Source organism: Coffea arabica, chromosome 8c (genome assembly GCF_036785885.1).
Source record: "Coffea arabica cultivar ET-39 chromosome 8c, Coffea Arabica ET-39 HiFi, whole genome shotgun sequence".
Lineage (NCBI taxonomy): Eukaryota > Viridiplantae > Streptophyta > Magnoliopsida > Gentianales > Rubiaceae > Coffea > Coffea arabica.
In genome coordinates, this window is record NC_092325.1 from 41,940,003 (window position 1) to 41,963,621 (window position 23,619).

Below are 23,619 nucleotides of genomic sequence, written 5' to 3' on the forward strand. Positions count from 1 at the left end.
AGGGATACAATGATTGTGATTATGTGTATTAATATGATAAATTAGGTGTGATTTAGGTATACTAACAAATTTTTACCTGGCACATGTTAGAAAACCTCTATAATTATAGGTTTTCCAAAAAGCACTTGCTTAAGAGAGCCCTTTTTTTTGGTGGAAAACTTGATTTAACTTGGTAAAGTATGTTGATGCAATCTGGAAATATAAATGTGCATTTTGTCCAATAAAGTTGGCACAAATTAGTTATATTAATGGGTTCCCTTTCAAGGAGAGGATATTGACAAAGGAAATATTTTTATTGAATATTACGGTATTTGGAATAAAGTTGGATGGGGAGAATTAACTGTTAGAATTTTCACAAACAAGAATGGAAATAATGCTCGACATGAACCTTGTCCGATAATCCAATTCAGCATTTAAATTTAATGAGTTTAGATTTTAATATGTTCACGTGTATTTGATAACAAATAGAACATCTGAATTAGTTAAGAATTAATTGAGTGGTACTAAATTTTGTAGACAAAATATGTGATAAACTATTCACTTATTACTTAGTGTAATATATATTCAAATATATTAGATTTAGTATTTAACAATTTAGTAATTTAACGGATTCAATCTTCAAATTTCACGATTTTAGTTTTCAAACATCAATTTTATCAATCACGCTCGTAGTGTTTAGAAGCTTAATTAAGCAAGAATCAAAAAGAAATATCTTGGAGAATAATCACCACGTACATGGTACTCTAACATCTAGCCTATTCAATGCTTGTGACTGCGAGTATATGGATTTTAAAGAAATGTCCTTCAAACTCTATGGTGTATGAAATTTCACAGGGAATATTTCATCTTGTGTGATAATCGTTTTGAGTTTTTGAAAATACTCAGACCTTCAGAAACTAAAGAAATAAGTCTTTGCCTGCACAGTTGCACATGAGTCTCCGTGCGTCCAAAATCTTCAGCTTTGCTTCTGTTTTTCAGAGGGCTCCATGAAGGCCTTCATTAGTCCAAAATGGAGTTGGGGCATTAAATAAGACTTGTTTATTCTCTTATATACTCAAAAAAAAAAAAAAAAAGAAGGAAAGAAGAAAAAGAGTACAAGACCATACAGTACCAATGCATGCAACTGGACTATTATATGTGTAAGGTAATATTTAGTATTTCAAAAGGGGCTATGGTTCAAGATCAAAATTCACTATTGAATCTGGTATTTGAAATTATAACAACACTACTAAACCTAGGTTGCAATGTCTTGGACCTATATTGTGCATGGTATAAAAATTATACTATACTATTTCATTTTATTAAAATAAGTGAGGGATTTTTGGAGTATTTTGATCAAATAGAAAAATTTTCCATTAATGGTGTACGTTACATGGAGATCAAATTAGTAAAGGGTTTTGAAATTTATTGGTGGTGTTTGAATGATTATCTTCGACTAAGACTGTATTATATGAAATTAAGAGTTTTCAATTACAAAATGTTTTGTAACTTACAATTATAATTCGAACACGATTTGAATAGCTAATAATTTTCAACATTTTTTTAGTGAATAATTATTATAAGTGTAAATTATGTTTTGACTAGTTGTGTAAATACGGGTAATTGAGATGAAAAAAAAAAAAAAAACTAACTACAATTTATGTTTGAGAGTTGCAATTATTGTCTAATTTTCATTATTGAATGTTTGCTTTTTTGTTCTAGTTGAACAACGGCGTAAGAAGCATGCCAATGATCATCACAGGAACCTGTACTTTCAACATATTCTTGACTAGTTTAACATACAGGTGTTAGTACTGAGGCAAGCATAATTCAATTAACAAGCGCTTTGATTTGTTAAGTTGTTAAGCTGAAATCCCAAGTTGTTCATTGGAAAACAAAAAAAGTCTCATCCTCTTTTGTCAAACAAACTTCGTTGCCTGTTGTCGCGATCAAATTAGTGACTTGGCATGACATGAAAATAAAGAAAAGAAAAGAAAAAGGGTGCGGTTGAAGCAAATGATCGGCTCCACAAATCCTTAAAAGGAACAGAAAAGAAAGATAGGGAAAAGCCAGCAATGGTTTTTTTACCTGCTGTAGCAAAATCAGCAGGCCAGCAATGGCTGAAGCAAAAACCGAAGCCCATTTCATCTTCTCAACAACTGCTTTTTCACCTCAAGAAATTCAATATAAATCCACACGAAGAATGGAATCGCCAGAGTGTTCGAACCCTGATTTTGCAGTCTACTTCTGATTCCGTCAAGCTTCACAAACTCGATGACTCCGATTCCGGTAACTCCATTTTCCTTGTACGCTTTTAGCCATCAGTATGGTAAAAATACGATCTTTGTCTCTGAGTTCATCATTTTTCAAAGCCCTTTTGCCCATTGGATGTAATATTCAGTTTCTTTAATTTAATTGTTTTAATCCGTATTGTTTCTTTTTTTTTTTTTTTGAATTATTTGTTTACTTTATTGTCATGGGTCATATGCCTGCTACAGGCTCCATGAGTAAGGGAGGGATTAGCAGCATTTTGTTTTTTTTTTCCTTTTTTGTTAGAACGTCTACTCGTATTAAAATACAGAGAAGAGTTAACAAAAGCCTTACAGTATATTGAGAAGTGCCCAAAGATTACTCTACAGCCTGTGTTAATCACAGTGGGATTAACCCGAACCATTGAATTTACCGGTTAATCTCTGATGTATATCTAGCAGTTTGAATACTAAGAGCATCATCAGCTCTGTTGACAAACTAATAGGACCCCTGTGAAACATGGAGCTTACCATCTTGAGGTCCTCTAGGAAGACAACTATGAAACCATCCTGACAAATTTTTGAATTGATCTTTGCTACCAAGAGACGTTGCGGTAATATTGTTTCTCCAATCTGCTTCTAATGCCTTGATTAGTGCCAGCTTTATAGCTTCTGCTTCACCTTGATATAAGTAATCAGTCTTCCTTTCATTGAGAGCCCATCTGATTACAAACATTCCTCACCGTCCAGTGCCATCACACCAATTTCTGAATGACATAAGTTGGCCATGCAAACTACCAGATCAACACAAAAGAAAAGAAAAAAAATTTTATTGCGAAAAGAGATGGCCTAATGGGTGAGAGAAAAAAATAAAAAAAAGGTTTCACTTTGGATGGAGCTATTTCAACTTGAAACTGGGACACTGAGGAAAGATGGTTGCTCTTTATTCTTTTTATTGTGAAGAAAGGAGAGGAAGGATTTCACGTTATCCCTTAAACTGATATAGTAAAAAGAAATGATATTCTCTCCGAAGTCTGACAATCGGAAAATCTTAACTAGGATAATTCACCCGTACTTTTAAGTCACTCATCATGGTTTGTTAAAAGTTCATATGGTAAAGTTATATTTGGACTGTTTGGAGTTTGGGCTGTCTATTAGGGCTCTGCAAGAAATGGTGAACTGTAATTTACTGTAATATAGTTACTTACTAATATGCTCTTTTGGGGTTTCTGGACCAAGAAATATGTTTTGAATGAAACTTGTCCTGTCAACTCAGTAACCAACTGTGCATACTGAAGAAGCATATTCTTGCTTACAGGAGTTGTTGAAGTTAACTTGGATAGGCCTGGAGCAAAAAATGCAATAAGTAAGGATATGTTACATGGGTTGCAGCGAAGCTTAGAAGCTGTTTATAAGGATCATTCAGCAAAGGTTTTGATGATCTGCAGTTCTGTTCACAAAGCGTTCTGCGCTGGTGCTGATTTAAAGGTGAATATCATCTTTAGTTTTAGATTGATTTGATAGTATGTGATGTATATGTTGAACAGTTTATTTATTTATTTTTTTAATCAGAATTGAAAAAGAAAAGAGAGATAGAGAACAGGTGTATAAGCTTCATTCGTGAGATTAGAATAATATTTCTGAGGCCTAAACTCTTGTCAATATCTTTGAAAAATGTCCACAATAATGGAGTTTAAAGATGATTCTCCACCTACAGCATATTTAAACGTCACAAGGCTTGAACTACTTGAAGGGAGTTCTATGGTTTTCATTAAATAAGAATGGCTTCAAAAGGATTATCTTTAGGGAGCTTAGAAAATAAAAGTCTAATTTGGAACAGTCAAAAAATGCATTAGTAGGTTCTTGGCAGCTGGATAGGTGATTTACAGAACTTATAGAGATTTAGCTTCGATAAGGATGCTAAAACATTGTGATGAGCGTCCAAGATTTGATTGTGACCGTTGTTGAGCAGAGAATGAATTCCGCTGAGTTTGAGGACTGTGTCTAGTCAATAACACATGCACCTACAAAGGTTATAAAGTAAAATGACCAGAGAAACAACTCATTGGCCAACAAGATATTTCAGTTACAATGAAAGGTACACTTGTTAGAGTCAAAATTTTAATTGTAGTAAAACAAAATCAATCCTACCCATGATGCAAGCTGAATTATAAATGCTTCAAGAGTGATGATCTGTAAAGCCCATTAACCACTTGTTTGTTAATGAAAAATGAAGTCAAGGTCAATCTTATGCTAATTGCCCTTCTTGAAGATTTGTAAGCGGATATAAATGTAATAAAGCATTTCTTATGTTAACTATTTCATGGCATAGTTATTATGGAATTGTTCTCAACCAGACAATGGATATTTCGCTAATTTAATTTACCAAGCAAAATTCTATATGCTGTATGAGTGCTTCTTCAGGGTATTGTCTATTTCATTTTTGGTCTTTCTTGTTTCTTAGTCCATAATCTTGTTAGAGTTCACTTGCTTAATGGTGCCTTTGCTTGAAATGGGATCCATAGGAAAGAAAGACAATGACTCCAGATGAAATTCAGAATTATGTAAATTCTCTGCGATCAACATTCTCTTTTTTGGAGGTTTGTACTCATTCTCTGTTACTAAGTTGTTAATATGTTTTTAGTTTTGTTTGACTATAAAGCTGTCAGAGTAGATCTGTATAACCTCCGCCCTAATGTGGAGCTCTTCTTGAATAAAGACTTGTGTTGCCTTTAGGGACTGCACATACCTACAATTGCTGTTGTGGAAGGTGCAGCACTGGGTGGGGGACTGGAAATGGCATTATCATGTGATCTCCGGATATGTGGTATTTATCTATTGAGCTTCAAATTGAAGTCCTTTGTTTTGTGTTGTTATATGTACTGTTGTGAATTTATTGGTCCGCAATAACTGATGCAGGGGAAGATGCAGTATTTGGCTTGCCAGAAACAGGACTTGCTATAATCCCAGGGTCTGTGTTGCATTTGCTGTTGATGTTGTTCTAGTTTATGAATATGCTACCTCTACTTGTGCCATCTCTTTGAATCTATCTTTTTAAACATTTATCATTTTGAAACATTTCATGTTTCTTGATTTGGTGCGTCAGTAATGTCAGAATGGTACTAGTTCCCACCTCAGTATACATATTTGTTGCTGCATGTTGTATGAATCATGTCTAGCTTCTTTCATGGTTTCTTTTGTAGCTGAAAATATTTTGTAGTAATCTTTCATATGATGTAAATTGTAGCCTTTTTCAGGGCTGGTGGAACACAACGGCTTCCTAGATTGGTTGGGAAATCACTAGCAAAAGAAATTATATTTACTGGTCGAAAAATTGGTGCTAGAGATGCACTGTCGATGGGTATGCTTAGTTTAAGCTGCTATCCACTGTTAGTGGTTATGGTGGCTAAAAATGATAAGAGTTGCACTATCCTGCAGGTCTGGTGAATCACTGTGTTCCTGCTGGTGAAGCTCGCTCAAAGGCACTTGAAATTGCACGAGACATAAACCAAAAGGTACATTAAACATGTGATTTGAATCAGAAACATGAATTTGCTGTGTGTAGGATCATATTTCTATAACTTGTTCGAATTTTTATCACAGGGGCCATTGGCGATAAGGATGGCAAAGCGAGCCATTGATGGGGGCCTTGAGATGGATATAGCATCAGGCTTATCAGTTGAGATGGATTGCTATCAGCAGCTTTTGAACACGAAAGATCGGTTGGAAGGTTTAGCTGCCTTTGCTGAGAAACGAAGGCCAAGTTACAATGGTGAATGAAAGTTAAAAAATGCAGAATTGTAGTTATGTGGGTTGGAGCTGCATTTGACCAACCCAAGATGGGGTAAAAGTATGTATTAGCTTTTGTACATGAAAGCCAGGAACTCCTTTTTTGGGGCTGATTGAGCTGTTGCTTTTGGATAATTGGTTGGTTCATCAAGTTCAATTGGTTGATCAAAGCTTTATATGCTGATTTCTCAACTTTTGTGCTGTAAATTTCTGTGAAAAAGACAAAACTATACATTGACAAAACTCCCCACATCTTTGAAATGGATGGTAGTTGCAAAAATTTGAGATTCAACGAGCTTGTTCAGTGCAAGACCATGAATCAGCAGGGTTATGCTACTAGACATAAGTCGTGCCTTAACAAGATGGGCTTTCTGAAATTGAGCACGATGGAAAAATTTTGCCGCCATTAAAAAAAAAAAAACAATTCTTGATCACAAGAAAATGAACAAATGACAAACATTGGGGTTATTCCACACTTTGTTGTCATTTTTAATGTTCAAATTTAAAATATATTAATGTTTTTATTGGCTGTCCCAGTAATAGGGAAATTAATTTCGAGAAAATCAACTTCCAAGCAACCTTTACTAACTGTCACATAAAAATTCAAACCTAGCAACTAAAATTAAAAAGAACGGTACAAACTTCCATGATTTGGCTTTTTTTTTTTTTTATTATCCCAAAAAACCCAAGATTTGAAGCGCTAAATATGTTTAAAAGAAAAAAAGGAAGAAGAAAGTCTGACTCGGTTTAAGGATAAAAAGGTCCCGTGAATGTGATAGACCAGGGACACTAAAAGCCCTTCCAAAACCTATATATAAAGCAATCCATCACCGGACCGGGAGCATCAGGTGCTTTTACCTTCCTCGAAATAAAAAGATTCGCTACCTAAAACCCAAAAAAGAGAGAGAGAGAGAGAGAGAAACCCAGAAACATGGTAGACGAGAGCCCTTCTGCTAAGAGATGGCTTCCACTTGAAGCCAACCCTGATGTTATGAACCAGGTTCCTCCTTTTCTGTTTTTCAAATTTATAAGTAACTTCTTGAAGTTCTTAATTTTTGTGCGATTTTTCTTATTGTGTTTTGCTCATTACCTAGGCACCATAATGGCTACTTAAAAATGGAATCTTTTTTTTTTCGCCTATTCCTTTTCCTGTTATGTTGAAATTAACTATATATTGATTTAATTCTAGTATTCAGACTATTTTCTTAATTGCTTTTCCAGGAAGAACCCAAGGTTGTTTTTTTTTTCTTTTTAATTGTCATGGAGGAATATCATTATCTTATATCTGGGCACTCTAGTTATTACAAGAAAATGAAACTCCTTTTTCCCCGCTTTTGGAGAGCTATGATTTAATTTTGCTATTCACTTTCATCTTGGGGAAGATGTAAGTTTTAATTTTTGTCTTCAATACGGAAGCATATTCTTCAATATTTTTATAATACACCAATCGGGCCAATGGCCATCCCTCATATTGATGCTGTTAGGTTGTTAAACGGTAGTACTGAAAGTGGACCTCCCACATAAGGCCTGGAGTAAGGGTGGCTTTACCAACCTTACTCTCGGATTGATAATGTTATTCGACCTAAACTGTTGCTGTTTAATTAAATATGATAAGATTATTAAATTAAAGATAGTAGTTATTTTGAGGGAAATGGATGTATTAGCAATTACAGCAGAGCACACTAATTATATAAGATTAAAGAAGCATTAGAAAGAGAGAAATTGTTGCTGCATATCTAATATGGTTTTGTTACTGGCAGTTCCTTTGGGGGCTTGGTGTCTCGCCTGAGGAGGCAGAGTGCTGTGATGTCCTTGGATTGGATGAAGAACTTTTGGAAATGGTTCCAAAGCCAGTGCTTGCTGTGCTGTTCCTGTATCCCATCACGCCACAGGTGCGTTGTGGGTGAAATCTGTGTTTGGTCCTACTATTGCAAATGTTGTATTTCTTTTCTGTGGTGATGTGTGAAGTTGGTTGTTCCTGTGTTTACTAATATTGGATGAAATTGTGTACTACCAGACTGAAGAAGAAAAACTAAAAAAAGACAGCTTGATCAAGGTTAGTTTACAGAAATTCTCTCTCTCTCTTTTTTTTTATATCTGTTCTCCTTTTTGATTCCAAAGCTGTCATGTTTTATTATGTTGTATTATCTGCAAAATTTGCTAGTAGCAAGAAGGCAGTGTGCTTGTCAATTGAGTGGAAAACTAAGAGTTTCAGGGCTTTTTAGTCATCAGTTGGCTGAAATCATTTCAACAAGAAAACAAAAGCCTCAAACCAGCTTTTGTAAGTTGGTTGTGTGTAGGCCTTTAAATGGGTTGGATGCAGATGAGCAGTACCAGTTCATCCTTGGATGAAAAAATTATTGTGAGATTCAAACTTGACAGGTGGCCTTACAGTTGCCTTACACTGGAGTCGTCTAAGCCTGCTTCTTAGATAAAAAAAAAGTTTTTTTAACACATTTTAAGTGGCTTCATTGTATGTTAGCATCTAGGACTCACTTCTTTTGATTTTAGAAGTGCATATGACAATTTTTGGCAAAACCACTGCATGCTTTTGCAAACGTATTTACTCATGCAAAAGCTTTATTCTGCTGTACTGTTTCTTCTGGAGGGAGGTCTTTTTTCTTCAAATCTGCTTTCCTGTCAAAGCAGTATTGTCTCGATCATATTACATTTGGTCCAGTATTCTGTCTTTAGCAATGCCTACAGTGATGCCACAGTTGCGAATACTATTTCATGTTCAATGGTTGACTTCTATGCGCTTCCTTGGCCCTTCATGGCTCCATGGGGTTCCTCAAGTCATGTTACATCACAACATGTTACATTTTGTTGGTCTTCTGAAATTGTTGGCAATTTTTTTTGGTTTTCCTGAAAATGATTGTAGTTTTTCTGTGTATCTTTTAGAACTAGATTCCATGTTTCATATGACAGCTAGTATAAATGTTTTTAGTGTTATTAATCTTATAGTAATTACATTAACACTAGGAAGGGGCATATCACATAATCTGCCTGCAGGATCCTAGTGCTGGAGTATACTTTATGAAACAAACTGTCGGAAATGCCTGTGGAACAATTGGGCTTCTTCACGCCATTGCTAATATTACTTCAGAGATAAATCTTGGTCAGTACTTTATTCCATGGATGAACAGTATCATGTCCAATTCATTTAACCTTTGTGGTGTTCTTCATATATATCATTACTTTTTATTGTACACATAAGAGACTGCATTTTTTCTAGTTTTGGTCCTTTTGAATATTGTTGTTGGTAGCTAGTCTTTGTATTCCTAAGAGATGGCTAAATATGTCCCTAGTGTGTTCTGTCATTGCAGTCATAATTGCCAATAGATTTCCTCATGATTTCTTCATCTCCTCTCAGATTGTATGTTGTGTACTGTAAGATGCTGAGTTTACCCAATCTATTGAGGAGTAATGTCATAGATGCAAAAGAATAGTCCATAGAGAAGGTAATTTTACTAAAAGCTAAGGATGCATTGCATGGGCGTGATTTCTACACGACAAGGGTAGGCCTATAATATGCATCTCAATGAAAAGTATGTTAGCAAACAGATGATATTCTGTACTTCTACGTGTGGAGTTAAAAGTGAAAATGGCGTGTCCTCTCGTAATTAGTAGTTCTGAATTTGTTTTGCCTTGTAAACAAGAATATTAAGGCCAATTTGTGCTACAAATGGTAAGGTAACCGAAATTTAGAATTCCTTTTATTTGAAGCTGTGATCTTGTCTTGATCTATTTTCTCTTTCTGTTGCTTTCTGTTGATTGCAGCTGAGGGCTCATACCTGGACAAGTTCTTTAAAACTACAGCAAACATGAACCCAGAGGAGGTCTTAATCTTACTTATTTTTTCTTTTAGAAATGAAATTTTAATGCAAGCTTATCCAGTTGATTTGCTTTGATGTGCTTAACAGTATATTTACTTTTCTGGCAGCGTGCAGTATTCCTTGAAAATGACAGAGAAATGGAAGTTGCTCATTCTGTGGCGGCTAATGGTGGTGACACAGAGGTCAAGAATTTGGCAAACATCTCTCTCTTTTTACTCAAGTGAATCATTGCGAAAAAGGCGAATAATTATATACTTTACCCAGTAAATATTTTTCTGGCATTTGAAAATTTTGAACATGGTAATTAGATCTTTTGACAATATGAGTATATTTCCTAGTCTTCAACCAAAGGAAAAGGAAATTCCTATAAGCATTTGTCAATTAGTTTTTCCTGTTTCATTAATTAGTTTTTCTACTAACTTTCTAATGTGGCTTGACTACATATGTTCTATGTTATTTCTTTATTCATTTATTCATAAATTTATTTACTTTTGCAATTTGGTGGCAAACATTCTGAAATGTTCTTTCTTTTTTAGCTACTTTTAAGTTGTTCAAAGGAGATTCTGTCTTCGTCTGACAAGTTTCCATTTACAGGCTAGAGATAACGTGGACACCCATTTTATTTGTTTCACATGTGTGAATGGTAAGTCTTTCCATTTTGCCTTCCATATATACACATGCCCTTTCCCCACTCCTCTTGCTCTGTAAATATTTGTTTGTCTTCTTGAGTATACCTTTTATTACTAAATCAAGATACAACATCTTATTAGTTGAAAGCACACGCAGTTCAGGCTAAATTATTCATTGCTTAAAATTGGCTTTACTGCATCTGCAGTCCACTAGTTTTCAAGTATTTCTCTATTCTATTCCCAAATCATATCTGCTATTCAATTTCCTCCTGGACTTGCGAAGTCCTTTTGGGCTAATTGAGTACTGAGTTTGTATTTTCTGCTATAAGGCCTATAATGTCTATGGTTCACTGAAACATCTTACGATCACATGTTCTAAAAGCTCAGAAAACTGGTTTAGGAGCTTGCAGTCATTTCCACGGTAGTTCCAAGGTTCTACATGCTTGCAATTGTTGCTTTTCTTTCACTCTTGCAAATTGTTTAAATTGATAATGCCCAATTAGTTTCAAATGTTGGTTATATTATCTAAAGGAAATTGTTCCCTGTTTGACATGGTCCATGTACTTTTGCTAGTCATACTTAGCATACTTTGTGATATAGCTGTTTGGACAAGTTAAACATAGATGTAACGTGTGAAGCCTTATACAGGACAACTTTATGAGCTTGATGGAAGGAGGTCCGGACCAGTTTCACATGGTTCTTCCTCTTCAAGCAGCTTGTTGCATGTAATGTTACTTCTTTCTCTTCTTTTTATAATTCTGGTGCTTGGATAGGAGCATGTACAACACATTGCATGAATGGGGATGAAAGTTGGTGGAAAAGAAACTAATCTCAGACAAAGCTTAATGCCACTATACGCTTTTTTTTTTTGGTTCAAAACATTTTGGGTGTTTTTTCAATTTTATTCTCCTGCAGTAGAGAAGATGTTTGTTTATGCATCTATTTATGTTGTGAGTTTTAGAACTGTCGATGTACAATATATTTTGCCTTCTTTGTCATAAGTACCAGATACAGATGCCTTACTTGATCTTTGAGTAGCTTGATTCTTTTCCCCAGAGTTGTCAGATGAGAGCAGGGTCTTTTAAGTTTTTATGGTTTATTCTGGGCAGTCTTTTAAGTTGTCAGATGTACATTTTTGAACATGTTCTGAAAAATAATTGTATAAATCAAGACAGAATGAAAGAATCAAACTCAAATTTTAGATGATATGGAGAAGATTTCTCAATTGCTGTCTTGGATAGGTGTTGGGTTGTAATGAGGATTGGGTACAAAGGAGTAAGATCAGAATACGCCTGTATGCCAAATTATTAGAAGTTCAACGACGTGCCAACAGAATAGTGATGCTGTATGTAATATCCATTGAAGCTACAAGCAGAGATATCTTAAACTCGTGTTGAGCATCGACTCGTCCATGTTCTACTTTTTCCTCTTTTAGATGAACTTCTTTGATGTTATGTGCAATTTTGTCCCTTTTCAGTTACCCTGTTAAGTATTTTCTTGGCGTGTTGTTAACATGGGGAGTTTAGGATACGAGGGAATGCAATTAGAGAATGGGTGGACCTGGTGTCAAATATCTTGGATAGTTTTGCATGGCCGGCATATCCGATAGAAAGGAGCTATCAGCCTATCCAATGCTTAGTCAACTGGATTTTATGTTAGTTTCTATCTGCTCATGTCCACACGACTCCAAAGTTGTCTGCTTCCTAGTTTCTGTCTGCCTGCTCATGTCCACATGATTCGAAAGTTGTCTGTTTCCCTAGTTTCAGTTATGAAACGACTGTTTTTATGCTTCAGTTAAAGCTGGACGTTCAACTTCTCTTTCTGAGTTAATCACATCGATTGTCTCTGCAGGATGCAGCTAAGGTTATTCGGAAGATGATGGAGAAAAACCCAGATTCACTAAACTTCAACGAGATGGCCATTTCTAAAAGTGTTCGAGGAGAATAGACGATACAACATGAACATCCATTGCTGCCATTGAGAAGTTGACCCACCTGGCTCTACCAGCTTCTTGGCCTAAACCATGAGGACTGTTATCGTTATTACATGTAATGACAGAACCAGTTTTACCAGAATTATTAAGTCCTGGAAGAAGTCAGCTGTAACTCACAAAACTAAGTAGGTATATGTTTGCCTGATAAGTAAATGATGACTAGTTACTGCCAAAATTTCTTCAGTACAATCATCTCGATGCTGCAGCAATTTGTACGGCAAATTTGCTTCATTTTCACCTAGGAGAGATATCGACAATAGCCAGTTTGGCAATAGTGACAGAGATTCATTGGCAATAGTGACAGAGATCCCTGGCTGACCTTCGCAATTGCCACTGGCAATTCTTAAACTTGCCGTTTGGCAATTGTCGACGGCAGTTAGCCAGGGAAGGAGGAAAAAATATCCAATGGCAGTAGTGGCAGAAATTCATTGAAATTCATGGGAACGGGCAATGAGTTGATTGTTGCCAACATTTTGGTTCAAGCCTGATGTTGCAAAATTTGTTATTCTTTCCAAATTTGAATTAAACTTGAATTTAAACCTACCTTTTTTCTTTAAGAAATTTGAATTGACAAACCTCGAACTGACGTTGACATTATGCCCAATCTGAGCCGTGAACTGAGATTATGCTCAATCTGAGCCGTGAACAATACTCAGTTCACGGTAAAATCTCTTACTTGCAATCTTTCTCATGGCAATCTTTCTCATTTAAAGAGAGAATTTAAAATCTCTTACTTACAATCTTTTGCAACTGTCGCACTTTTACCGCCCACAAGAAAGTCAAAATCAAATATCGCCACTTCTAGCCACAATTAATACACGATTCTAGTCCAACACTTCCGTAAGGACCGTAACATATAATTGATCTCAAAAGTTGTAGCCTAGCGGGTTTCTTGTTTGAAAAAAGGTAGCAATCTCTTTCAATCAGGATATTCGCTCCTAGCTTACAAACTAATAATCCAAGATCAACAAATTTAAAATGCAAAAAACCCACAAATTAATCATAGAAAAAACAACCAAAAAAAAAAAGAAAAAGGAAAAACCTTGGAATTAGGAGCCTAAAAGAAACACAAATGTATTAGCACACATGAAACGACGTATCCAACGACAAACTCGCAGAACAAGCTGAGTTGAGAGAAACAGCAACTCATCTCCACTCTCTACAACAGTCACAACAACAATTGAATTGCCGATTAACTAGGAAACATACAAAGTCACAATCCCGGCTAATTAGAGCACAAAGTTTATTCATGCATCATCATACATCAATTGCTTGCACAATATTCCATCAAGTATCTTGATCTGGGGAACCTTTAATCTGCTGCTGAGCCTGCTGCCCAAAATGTTCAGCTTTGTCCCTCATCTCCTTAGCTGCATGAGCAATCTTTTCTCTCGCACGATCCAGCTGATCTGCCCCGATGGGGTGCTTCCCAGTCGCATACCTGAACATCCAAAAGAAAACAAAGCAAAAATGAGCAATCTTTTCTATCACACGATCCACCTGATCTGCACCGATAGGGTGCTTTCCAGTCGCATACCTGAACATCCAGTAGAAAATAAAGGTGGCAGTTACGCCAAGACCTCCAGAGATAAAGAACCCTGCAAGAATCAGAAAGAAGGTTACAGCAGCTGGGACTATCACAGGACTGAAAATCACCAAAAGGGGCGTTGCCAAAACTAGGCCTATTATTGTTCCAGCCAGTGTCAGCCCCGACAGAAGCATGAGTGAACCCCCCACGGTGACTGCTGTGGTGGTTTTTACCAGCTGACTAGTTGAGTGCTGTGTCTGCGGCTGGTCAGGGCGTGTTGCCATTTCTTTTTTTTTTTCCTTCCAATTTTTTGTTGGGATTTTCAGCACAATGGATGGAAATGGAGTTGGGAATTGGGATGTGAATTGGAGAAGGGAAAGTGGAGAGAAATGGATTTGTTGGTGTGTATAATAAAATAATATAACCAAGGCTGGCTTGTCGTGGTGGTGTCACGTGAGGGGAGGGTCGAGTGTGACGTGTACGGTGCATGATATGGATCGTTTGGGTCGCTGACACGTATGTTTTCCGGGCTGATTATCTATAGCAAGGGAAACCAAACACTGGGATGTGCATGGAAGATTGTCGTCTCCTGGGCGATAATATCAGGGTTGTGGGGGAATTGGAGACCTGCTTCAAGGTTTTAGGCTGCTACTATCTGTTTGGGACAAGGGGCAGGCAGGAAAGGTGCACCCGTTACTTACGGTTTTGGTCATTTTTAATCGCGTGTTACTTTAGTTGCATACGGTATAATTTTATTTACACAACATATAATTTTAGTATAAAATTTTACGGGTTTTACACATATTGTGAAAATTGATATATAATTAGTGATCTGAATCGCAAATTTTTTTTAGTCAAAATCTGGCCGTGAACAGTTCAGGAGCGGTCATCCCCTTATCCGTTTGTTTCTTGATGCATACATCCTTTGATGCAATGATGCATATATTCTTAACTACTTTACTAGCAAAAAGTGAACGAAGAAGATGTGCTTAATTGATGTCAGCCCCTCAATAGGTAGTTCAAAACTGAAAAATAAATTCTTGCTGTATCTATATCGTGTAAGCAAAATGAAATTGGCCCTTTTCTGAGAGGTTTGTAAGGATCATAAATATCTACCTTAGGTTTTAGAAATCATTCTACTAGAGCCCATATCGTGTAATGTTGTAGTATTTTTTATTTTTTTGGAAATAATAGATGATTTTATTGATAAACTAAATTTTATAGCATTTGAGCAACGGTCCATATCGTGTAATGTTGTAGTATTTGCTTGCCTTGAATAGGAAAAATGGCCAAATTCATTCCTGAACTTTTTTCTAGAGTCGATTGAGTCATTAACTTTCATTTCTGATCAATTTATTCTTTAAATTTAATTTTTGAATCCAATTAAGTTCCTTTGTGTCAGTGCCACCACTTAAAAGGAATCGGATTTCTAATTTAATAGTTAAATAAGGATATTTTAGGAACTTTAGGTATAAACTATAATCAAACTAAGTAAATTAAAAAAATCAATAATATTTGAGGTATTTTTAAAATTTAAAACTTTTTTAAGATTTAAAAAAAATTAATTAATTTATTGACCCTCCCCCTCCCTTACCTCACATCATCCATTTCAACAATTGAAAAGGCATTCAACAAATTCAAAATGCATTCCAACAAACGATAAATAGCCTCTTTCTACTAGCTACCAATTCCACCGGATTTTACAGCAACACAAGCAATTTGCTTTGAAATGCGTTTGATAAATTCAAAACATCTTCAGCAAACCTGAAGAAAAACTAAGACGATTTTTAGAAATTGTGGAACTATTAGTATGAAAGCAGAGGGTGAACATCAGCCAAAGGCCGGAGTGATGATTATGACAATGCAGCAATTGTGGCTAACGAATGCTCCAGCAGCGATTGCGTAAATGGCTGGGACTTCTTTTCTCCATCAGCCATAATGGTAGCAAAAGTGATAAAATTTGCATATTTATGCTATTTTTACTTGAGCCAGAAAGCATTTGTAGATTTCCTCTTCAACTTTCTCAATTATAATATAAACTCAAAGGTGGGGGAAAGAGGGTAGGGAGAGAGAGGTGGAAGGAGAAGGAGGCGGGAGGTTAGTGATGGAGGTTGGTGGTGGAGAGAGGGATAATTCAAAAATTTCAAAATACTCTTATTTAATTGTTAAATTAAAAGTCAAATTGCTTTTAGGTGGTGGCACGTGCCGTAGAAGGTTTTAATTGGATCCGAAAATTAAGTTTATGTATTAAATTGGTCAAAAATAAAAGTTAAGGATTAAATCGATCCTCACAAAAAGTTTAGGGATGAAATTGATCATTTTTTCGTCATGAATTGCATGGCAAGATTTGTCTGGAATTACTCTTGGATACTGTGCGTAGGGAATCGGTCACTGTATTCAAAACAAGATGATATGTAATTAATTTTCTTTCAAAATGTCTGTGTAAGTTTTACTATTTGTAAACATTTAATTCCTGAGTCTTGATTCAATTCCTCTTTTTCTCATTTCAACTTCTTAAATCTCATCTCCCTCTCTTACTTAATAATATTAATAAAATTGATAAAAAAAAAGAAGAAGATGATATAGGTCTCCACTAGGCCCATTACGCATGGGGCATTTGAAGGTTATCACTTATCAGAGGAAGGTAATGAATTGTGGATGATTCTCCTTGGCAGGTGCTTTGTCTTGCTTGGAATATCATAGGTCTCGGAGCCTTTTCGGAATCTTAAGCTGTTGCTTTGTTTCTCCCACTGCCCTGCCAGTATGACGTTTGAATCCATTATCACGTGAAACACGTTTTTAATAGACAACTTGTCATCTGCAGAGTAATGCCAGGTCCATCTGTCTTTCACGCTTGTTCGTGCGGGAGGTATGCTCTCAATTAAGTCCGTTTCATGCTGCCAGCCAATTAATTATAGCATCAATCTTACTCTAATTCCAACAATGACATCTCAATCATGGGTTGTAATGAGGATTGGGTACGAAGGAGTAAGATCAGAATACGCCAAATTAGTAGAAGTTCAACTGCGTGCCAACAGAATAGTGATGCTGTGTATAATATCCATTGAAGCTTAAACTCGTGTTGACCAATGACTGGTCCATCTTCTACTTTTTCCTCTTTTAGATGAACTTCTTTGATGTTATTTGCAACTTTGTCACTTTTCTGTTACCCTGTTAAGTATCTTCTTGGTGTGTTGTTAACATGGGAAGTTCAGGATACGAGGGAATGCAATTAGGGAATGGGTTAAATGTATTGGATAGTTTTGCACGGCCGGCATATCCGATAGAAAGGAGCTGTCAGCCTATCCAATGCTGAGTCAACTGGATTTTACGTTAGTTTCTATGTGCTCATGTCCACGTGACTCGGAAGTTGTCTGCTTCCTAGTTTCAGTTACGAAACGACTGTTTTTATGCTTCAGTTAAAGCTGGACGTTCAACTTCTCTTTCTGAGTTAATCACATCACAGTTAAAGCTGGACTTTCAACTTCTCTTTCTGAGTTAATCACATCGGATGCAGCTAAGGTTATTCGGAAGATGATTGAGAAAAACCCAGATTCACTCAACTTCAATGTGATGGCCATTTCTAAAAGGGTCTGAGGAGAATAGACGATGCAACATGAGCATCCATTGCTGCCATTGAGAAGTTGACCCACCTGGCTGCTCTACCAGCTTCTTGGCCTAAACCATGAAGACTACTGTTATTTTGCGCTCGTTATTACATGTAATGCCAGAATCAGTTTTACTAGGAGTATTAAGCTCTGGAAGAAGTCAGCTGTAACTCACAAAACTAGCAAGTTATATGTTTGCCTGATAAGTAAATGATGACTAGTTACTGCCCAATTTTCTTCAGTACAATCAATCTCGATGCTGCAGCAATTTGCAGGGCAAATTTGCTTCATTTTCACCTAGGAGAGATATCGACACCGTTTGGCAATAGTGACAGAGATTGATTGGAAGGGGCTGACCTTCGCCATTGCCACTGGCAATTCTTAAACTTGCAGTTCGCCTGGGAAGGAGTAAAAAATATCCAATGGCAGTAGTGGCAGAAATTCATGGTGTTAACAACAGCGAGTAGCAATAGCGGCAATGAGTTGATTGTTGCAAAACCTCCTGCTCTTACTTACAATCTCCCTCATTTCTACCGCCCACAAGCAAGTCAAATATCGCCACAATTAATACACAAGATTCTAGTCTAACACTTCCGTAACATAATGGGTCTCAAAAGCTGTAGCTTGGCGGAATTTTTGTTTAAAAAATGGTGGTACTCTCTTTCAATCAAAGATATTCGATCCTAGCTTACAAACTAATAATCCAAGATCAACACAGTTAAAATGAAAAAAAACCCACAAATTAATCATAGAAAAAATAACCGAAAAAAAAGAAAAAAGAAAAAGCATGGAGTTAGAAGCCTAAAAGAAACACAAATGTTTTAGCACACATGAAACTGATATATCCAACGACAAACTCACAGAACAAGCTGAGTTGAGAGAAACAGCAACCCATCTCCACTCTCTACAACAGTCACAACAACAATTAATTCGCCGATTAACTAGGAAACATAAAAAGTCACAATCCCCCATAATTAGAGCACAAAGTTTATTCATGCATCATCATACATCAATTGCTTGCACAATATTCCATCAAGTATCTCAAACTCGCAAACCTTTAATCTGCTGCAGAGCCTGCTGCCCAAAATTTTCAGCTTTGTCCTTCATCTCCTTAGCTGCCTGCAGCCCAAAATTTTCAGCTTTGTCCTTCATCTCCTCTAAATGTTCAGCTTTGTCCTTCATCTCGTTAGCTACCTGCTGCCCAAAATGTTCAGCTTTGTCCTTCATCTCCTCAGCTTCCTGGCGTCCAAATTGTTCAGCCTTGTCCTTCATCTCCTTAGCTGCATCAGCAATCTTTTCTTTCGCACGATTCAGCTGATCTGCACCAATGGGGTTTTTCCCAGTCGCATACCTGAACATCCAATAGAAAATAAAGCTGGCACGAGCAATCTTTTCTCTCACACGATCCAGCTGATCTGCACCGATGGGGTGCTTCCCAGTTGCATACCTGAACATCCAATAGAAAATAAAGCTAGCAGTTACGCCAAGACCTCCACAGATAAAGAACCCTGCAAGAATCAGAAAGATGGTTACAGCAGCTGGGACTAGCACAGGACCGAAAACCACCAAAAGGGGCGTTGCCAAAACTAGTCCTATCAGCCCCGACAGAACCGTAAGTGAACCCCCCACGGCGACTGCTGTGATGGTTTTTACCGCCTGACTAGATGAGCGCTGTGCCTGCAGCTGGTCAGGGCGGGTTGCCATTTTTTTTTCCTTCAATTTTTTGTTGGGATTTTCGGTAGAATTGATGGAAATGGAGGTGGGATGTGAATCAGAGAAGGGAAAACGGAGACAGTGGAGTAGTTGGTGTGATAATTGATGTGTATATATAACATAACAATATATTAATACAACCGAGGCTGGCTTGTCGGGGTGGAGTCACGTGAAGGGAGGGTCGAGTGTTACGTGTACGGTGCATGAAATGGATGGTCTGCGTGGCTGACCCGTATGTTTTCCGGGCTGATAATATATAGCAAGGGAAACCAAACACTGGGATGTGGATGGAAGATTGTCGTCTCATAATATCAGGGTTGTGGGGGAACATTGTAGACCTGCTTAATGGCTTTAGGCTGTTACTACTTGTTTTTTGATGCATATATCCTTTGATGCAATGAAAAAGTGAACAAAGAAGATGTGCTTAATTGATGTCAGCTCCTCAATAGGAAGTTCAAAACTGAGAAATAAATTCTTGGTGTGCCTTTGGCTTTGAAGAAAGAATGAAAGAAAGGAGAAAGTGCTAATGCAAAAGCCAATAGCTTTTCATACTACAAAAGTGAATTTGGCCCTTTTCTGAGGTTTGTAAGGATCGCAAATATCTACCTGAGGTTTTAGAAATCATTCTACTAAAGCCCATATCGTGTAATGTTGAACTATTTGCTTGCCTTGAATATCATGGCAAGATTTCCCTGGAATTCTGCAATTACCTTTGGATACCATATGTAGGGAATCTGTCACTGTATTCAAAGCAAGATGATATGTAATTTTCTTTCAAAATGTCGGTGTAAGTTTTACTATCTGTAAACCTTTAATTCCCGAGTCTTGATTCAATTTCCTCTTTTTCTCGTTTCAACTTCTTAAATCTTGTCTCCCTCTCTTACTTAATAATAAAAATAACACTGATGAAAAGATATTGAAAATTTGAAGAAATTTGAATTGATGCTGGACGTTGAAAAAAAAAAAAAAAAGATGATATCGGTCTCCACCAGACCCATTATGGATGGGACAGAAGTTAGCCACATGAATACCTCGCTTTTTAAGATTATTATAGGAAGGTAATGAATTGTGGATATTCACTTGGCTTTATTAGATCAACATTTTCTAAATGTACTTTGGGTTCTAAGAGCGACTAATAAGGTTGCGCATTGTTTAGTTCATCATGCGTTTCTGATGCTGAACTACCATGGGTGGGCAAAAGGACATGATATCCAAAGTAGTATTAGCCCATGAAAGATGAAGGAACACGATAACCAAATCCAAGAACTGGTCTTAATACAGATTAGGGATGCAAATGGGCCAGGGGACAAGGGGGCTGGGTATACAATATAATGTATTATTATGTTAGTTTGCTGTGGTCAAGTATTGCATGTTAATTAGTGTACTTAATTTTGTTTGGTCAATTATTGCCTGTTATTTATTAAAAAAAAAAAAAGAAGCAATGACTATTGATTTAGATTTCATATGGTATCAAATAGAGAGATGCATGAATTGATGCACACACTAATATCTAAAAATGTTCACCATATATACTGTTTGTTTAGTGTAGAATGAATATCAACTATTGAAATGTATATGTAAGTGCATCTACTGAAACTAAACAATTGTTTGAAATGCTTTTTTTTTCTTTTTAAAAAATAGGAGAGGAATGGAATTTAAAAAACAGAGAGAAATACGAAAATTTAAATCCAGAACCTCTGATTTCTAATGTTTCAACCAGTTGCCTGAAAATAATTATTCCTGCAATTCAATTTCATCTTCTTTCTTCTTCTTTTCTTTTTTTTTTTTGCCCTTTTGGGTTCGAGTAACTCGTCTTTCCCCATTTTAGCTAGCTTCTTTTTGCCACCCGTTATACTTCCGGGGTAAATTATGAGCCTTGAATATTTATTTGCACCTCCAGCTAACTATAGGCTTTGTTTGGATTCCAATTTTCTATCGGAAAATTACGTTATTTTCCGTGATCACATTTCCCTATTATCTTTTTTCCTCACATACATCAAATCGTTACAGTAATTTTTCTATGAAAAATCATAAAAAATACAATCCAAACACAACCTAAACTAAATACATAGATGCAAAAAGGAAAATTTGAAAACAATGAGAAGGTCAACAGACGGAATGATTCTAGTTGCACTTTTTGACTGAAATCCTGCAGCAGAGGAGCTAAGGTGCAGGTTCTGAATTCTGATGCATCGATGCTTGAGCTGTATTTCCTAACTACTAAGAAGCAAGAACATATTCTTTAATATATATATATATATATATAATTGGGTTGAAATATCAACTAATGCATATTCAGTCAACATTCAAACTCAAAAAATAATTTCAAAGTTGACAAAATATTGATAGACCGTACAATTGTCTGTAGCTAGGCACCACGGCCCCATGTGTGTCACGAGCAGTCGAAGACTAGGGATTCTAAACGGCTTCACAATGAACTCCAATCAGGGCCCCATTAGTTTATCATTCTTAACTTTGCATCATCGGCATATGTAGTCCTCAGAAGCTGCTGCGAGTCAAATTGGAAATGGCAAGGAGAAATCTCGTTCCTGCTGCAAAAATTGGTCTGCATTTTGACGAGGGCAGTTCATCAGGACATATATGACGTATGTAGTTCTGTCCCTAATCCATTCCCTCTCAATAACCGTATCAATGAACCCACAATTAAGGATTTGGAGGCAAAACTTATTTGATATATATAAGAGGAAGAATGCAAGGACTAGGATGTATTCTAAGATAAATGTTCACGGGGCAAAGTTTGACTTTGGTAAGGATCAAGTTAAAAATAATCATTGGACTATTCTTTGTTTGGAATGTTCCTATGGCACCTCAATATGTTGTATATAAAGCAAGGTTGTGAAAGTTTCTTTTTTCCTTATATATAAAAAAAGAGTAAATTTTATATATATTGATAATGTATACACTATTATAATTGAATGTATCATAAATGAGCAAAATTTAAATTCAGATGAGTTATCATGTATCCAATAGTGATGATATATATATATTATCGGTGTATAAAGAAAGATGTTGGCACCGAATAAAAAAAAAGGGAAAAGGAAGGTGTTTGAATGCAACAATTAGCACAAAAGTTTTTTGTTGTCCATGATTTGGGGGCCATCCAATATTTGACTTCCTCAAAATTGTTGAAAAAATTTTGTGGAATGTAGAATCATGTGTACAAAAATGAACAACATATATATATATATATATTTTTTGTAAATGTAATAATAACGATTGCAGTACATAACCCACATGCAGCTGAACAGTTATTTTTTTTTTCCTTTTTTTGAAATGAAAGCGTCATTAATTGAAGCAAAGTTTGATAGCTCTTCCATGGGTGGATTTCTAGACCTTGAATCAATGCACTCATTGGTTTTCAATTTGTTTCTGCAAGAAATTGAATATGCAAATTAACATGTTGTGATACACAAAAATGAACAAATTCTTAATTGACAGGTTGCTGCTTTGAATTAGCCAGCAAATCTAGGGTTTCAGCTCATGATCAACATTTTATAGATTACTAGAACATTAATTTATGAGTCAATCTTCCAGAAGGACATGCATTGCTTATAATTGCCGCCTCTTTGTTATTATTATTATTTTTTTTTGAAACTCGAAAATGAATGTTTAAAGCCACAACTTGCTCAAAAGTTGCAAATAAGCAGTTTTTTTAGAGCTCATCAATATGAAGTTTACATTATTGTTATATCAGAATATAGGGATGATGAGGATTGCAGGCCAAAGCAAGAATCTATACATTTTTCAAACGATACTCAAATTCATGTATATCGGTAGGTACTTTTGGCAAATTCAGTAGCATATATATATACTTGTAGTATTCCCGCCGCCAAGAAACGTACAGGTTTAATTGATATGACTAGTAGGATTCTTTTCTTTATGCGCAGAATTAAGAGTTGCAATTTTTTTATCATCCCAAATCAGTATATATATAAACATTATTATTATTATTATTGCTTGTGGGGTTTCCTAGATGACCAATTTGGACGGTTGGGGAAAAAGACATTCATAACATTCGTCAAGATGATCATGCATAAATCCAAAACCCTTAATTCGAATAATTATTAATGTCTAATCTTCAAGTAAAGTTAACCATATATTACAAGATTACCAATCAACAATAAATGCACCATTAACTTAGATGTAACGTCTATGATCAGTGTCTATAAGATTAATTCAAACAATAATAAATGCACCGTTGACTTAAACTTAACGTCTTGAGAATAATTATATTCTTTTTCTTTTTCTTAGCTAAGTCCATTGGCTATTTAACA

The 23,619-nt window shown here is 36.1% G+C and overlaps 4 protein-coding genes across 5 annotated transcripts; 2 read left to right on the forward strand and 2 right to left on the reverse strand.

Moving 5' to 3' along the window:
- Positions 1–1,795: 1,795 nt before the first annotated feature.
- On the forward strand, positions 1,796–6,209 carry LOC113705621 (probable enoyl-CoA hydratase 2, mitochondrial). The gene is made up of 8 exons (XM_027227532.2): positions 1,796–2,268; positions 3,547–3,716; positions 4,754–4,828; positions 4,965–5,055; positions 5,148–5,199; positions 5,486–5,589; positions 5,667–5,743; positions 5,832–6,209. Exons 1-8 carry the CDS (start codon positions 2,055–2,057, stop codon positions 6,006–6,008), a joined length of 960 nt encoding a protein of 319 aa, XP_027083333.2. The 5' UTR covers positions 1,796–2,054; the 3' UTR covers positions 6,009–6,209.
- A 593-nt stretch (positions 6,210–6,802) lies between these two features.
- On the forward strand, positions 6,803–12,650 carry LOC113705591 (ubiquitin carboxyl-terminal hydrolase 3-like). 2 transcript variants are annotated; one of them, XM_027227501.2, is made up of 9 exons: positions 6,803–7,017; positions 7,778–7,909; positions 8,035–8,073; positions 9,000–9,135; positions 9,798–9,856; positions 9,961–10,035; positions 10,448–10,496; positions 11,131–11,207; positions 12,334–12,650. In XM_027227501.2, exons 1-9 carry the CDS (start codon positions 6,949–6,951, stop codon positions 12,427–12,429), a joined length of 732 nt encoding a protein of 243 aa, XP_027083302.2. In that variant the 5' UTR covers positions 6,803–6,948; the 3' UTR covers positions 12,430–12,650. The 2 variants fall into 2 exon arrangements, with proteins under 2 accessions (XP_027083302.2, XP_027083303.2); XM_027227502.2 differs by having other exon boundaries at positions 9,030–9,135.
- An 874-nt stretch (positions 12,651–13,524) lies between these two features.
- Positions 13,525–14,408, reverse strand: LOC113705247 (oleosin L-like). The gene is made up of 2 exons (XM_027227038.2): positions 14,013–14,408; positions 13,525–13,916 (listed from the first exon to the last, which is right to left on the reverse strand). The coding sequence occupies exons 1-2, from the start codon at positions 14,285–14,287 to the stop codon at positions 13,763–13,765; spliced, it is 429 nt and encodes a 142-aa protein (XP_027082839.1). The 5' UTR covers positions 14,288–14,408; the 3' UTR covers positions 13,525–13,762.
- A 3,996-nt stretch (positions 14,409–18,404) lies between these two features.
- LOC113707117 (oleosin L-like) lies at positions 18,405–19,429 on the reverse strand. The gene has a single exon (XM_027229278.2). It carries the CDS (start codon positions 19,313–19,315, stop codon positions 18,653–18,655), a length of 663 nt encoding a protein of 220 aa, XP_027085079.1. The 5' UTR covers positions 19,316–19,429; the 3' UTR covers positions 18,405–18,652.
- Between the last annotated feature and the right edge of the window lie 4,190 nt (positions 19,430–23,619).

Bases quoted from the DNA above. Each gene is read 5' to 3' on its own strand.
- LOC113705621 (XM_027227532.2), top strand. From the start codon at position 2,055: ATGGTTTTTTTACCTGCTGTAGCAAAATCAGCAGGCCAGCAATGGCTG. The intron at 3,717-4,753 runs GTGAATATCATC...TGGGATCCATAG, and splicing joins GCGCTGGTGCTGATTTAAAG to GAAAGAAAGACAATGACTCC. The intron at 4,829-4,964 runs GTTTGTACTCAT...TGTTGCCTTTAG, and splicing joins CAACATTCTCTTTTTTGGAG to GGACTGCACATACCTACAAT.
- LOC113705591 (XM_027227501.2), top strand. From the start codon at position 6,949: ATGGTAGACGAGAGCCCTTCTGCTAAGAGATGGCTTCCACTTGAAGCC. The intron at 7,910-8,034 runs GTGCGTTGTGGG...GTGTACTACCAG, and splicing joins TGTATCCCATCACGCCACAG to ACTGAAGAAGAAAAACTAAA. The intron at 9,136-9,797 runs GTCAGTACTTTA...TGTTGATTGCAG, and splicing joins TACTTCAGAGATAAATCTTG to CTGAGGGCTCATACCTGGAC.
- LOC113705247 (XM_027227038.2), bottom strand. From the start codon at position 14,287: ATGGCAACACGCCCTGACCAGCCGCAGACACAGCACTCAACTAGTCAG. The intron at 13,917-14,012 runs GTATGCGACTGG...TTGGATGTTCAG, and splicing joins ATTTTCTACTGGATGTTCAG to GTATGCGACTGGGAAGCACC.
- LOC113707117 (XM_027229278.2), bottom strand. From the start codon at position 19,315: ATGGCAACCCGCCCTGACCAGCTGCAGGCACAGCGCTCATCTAGTCAG.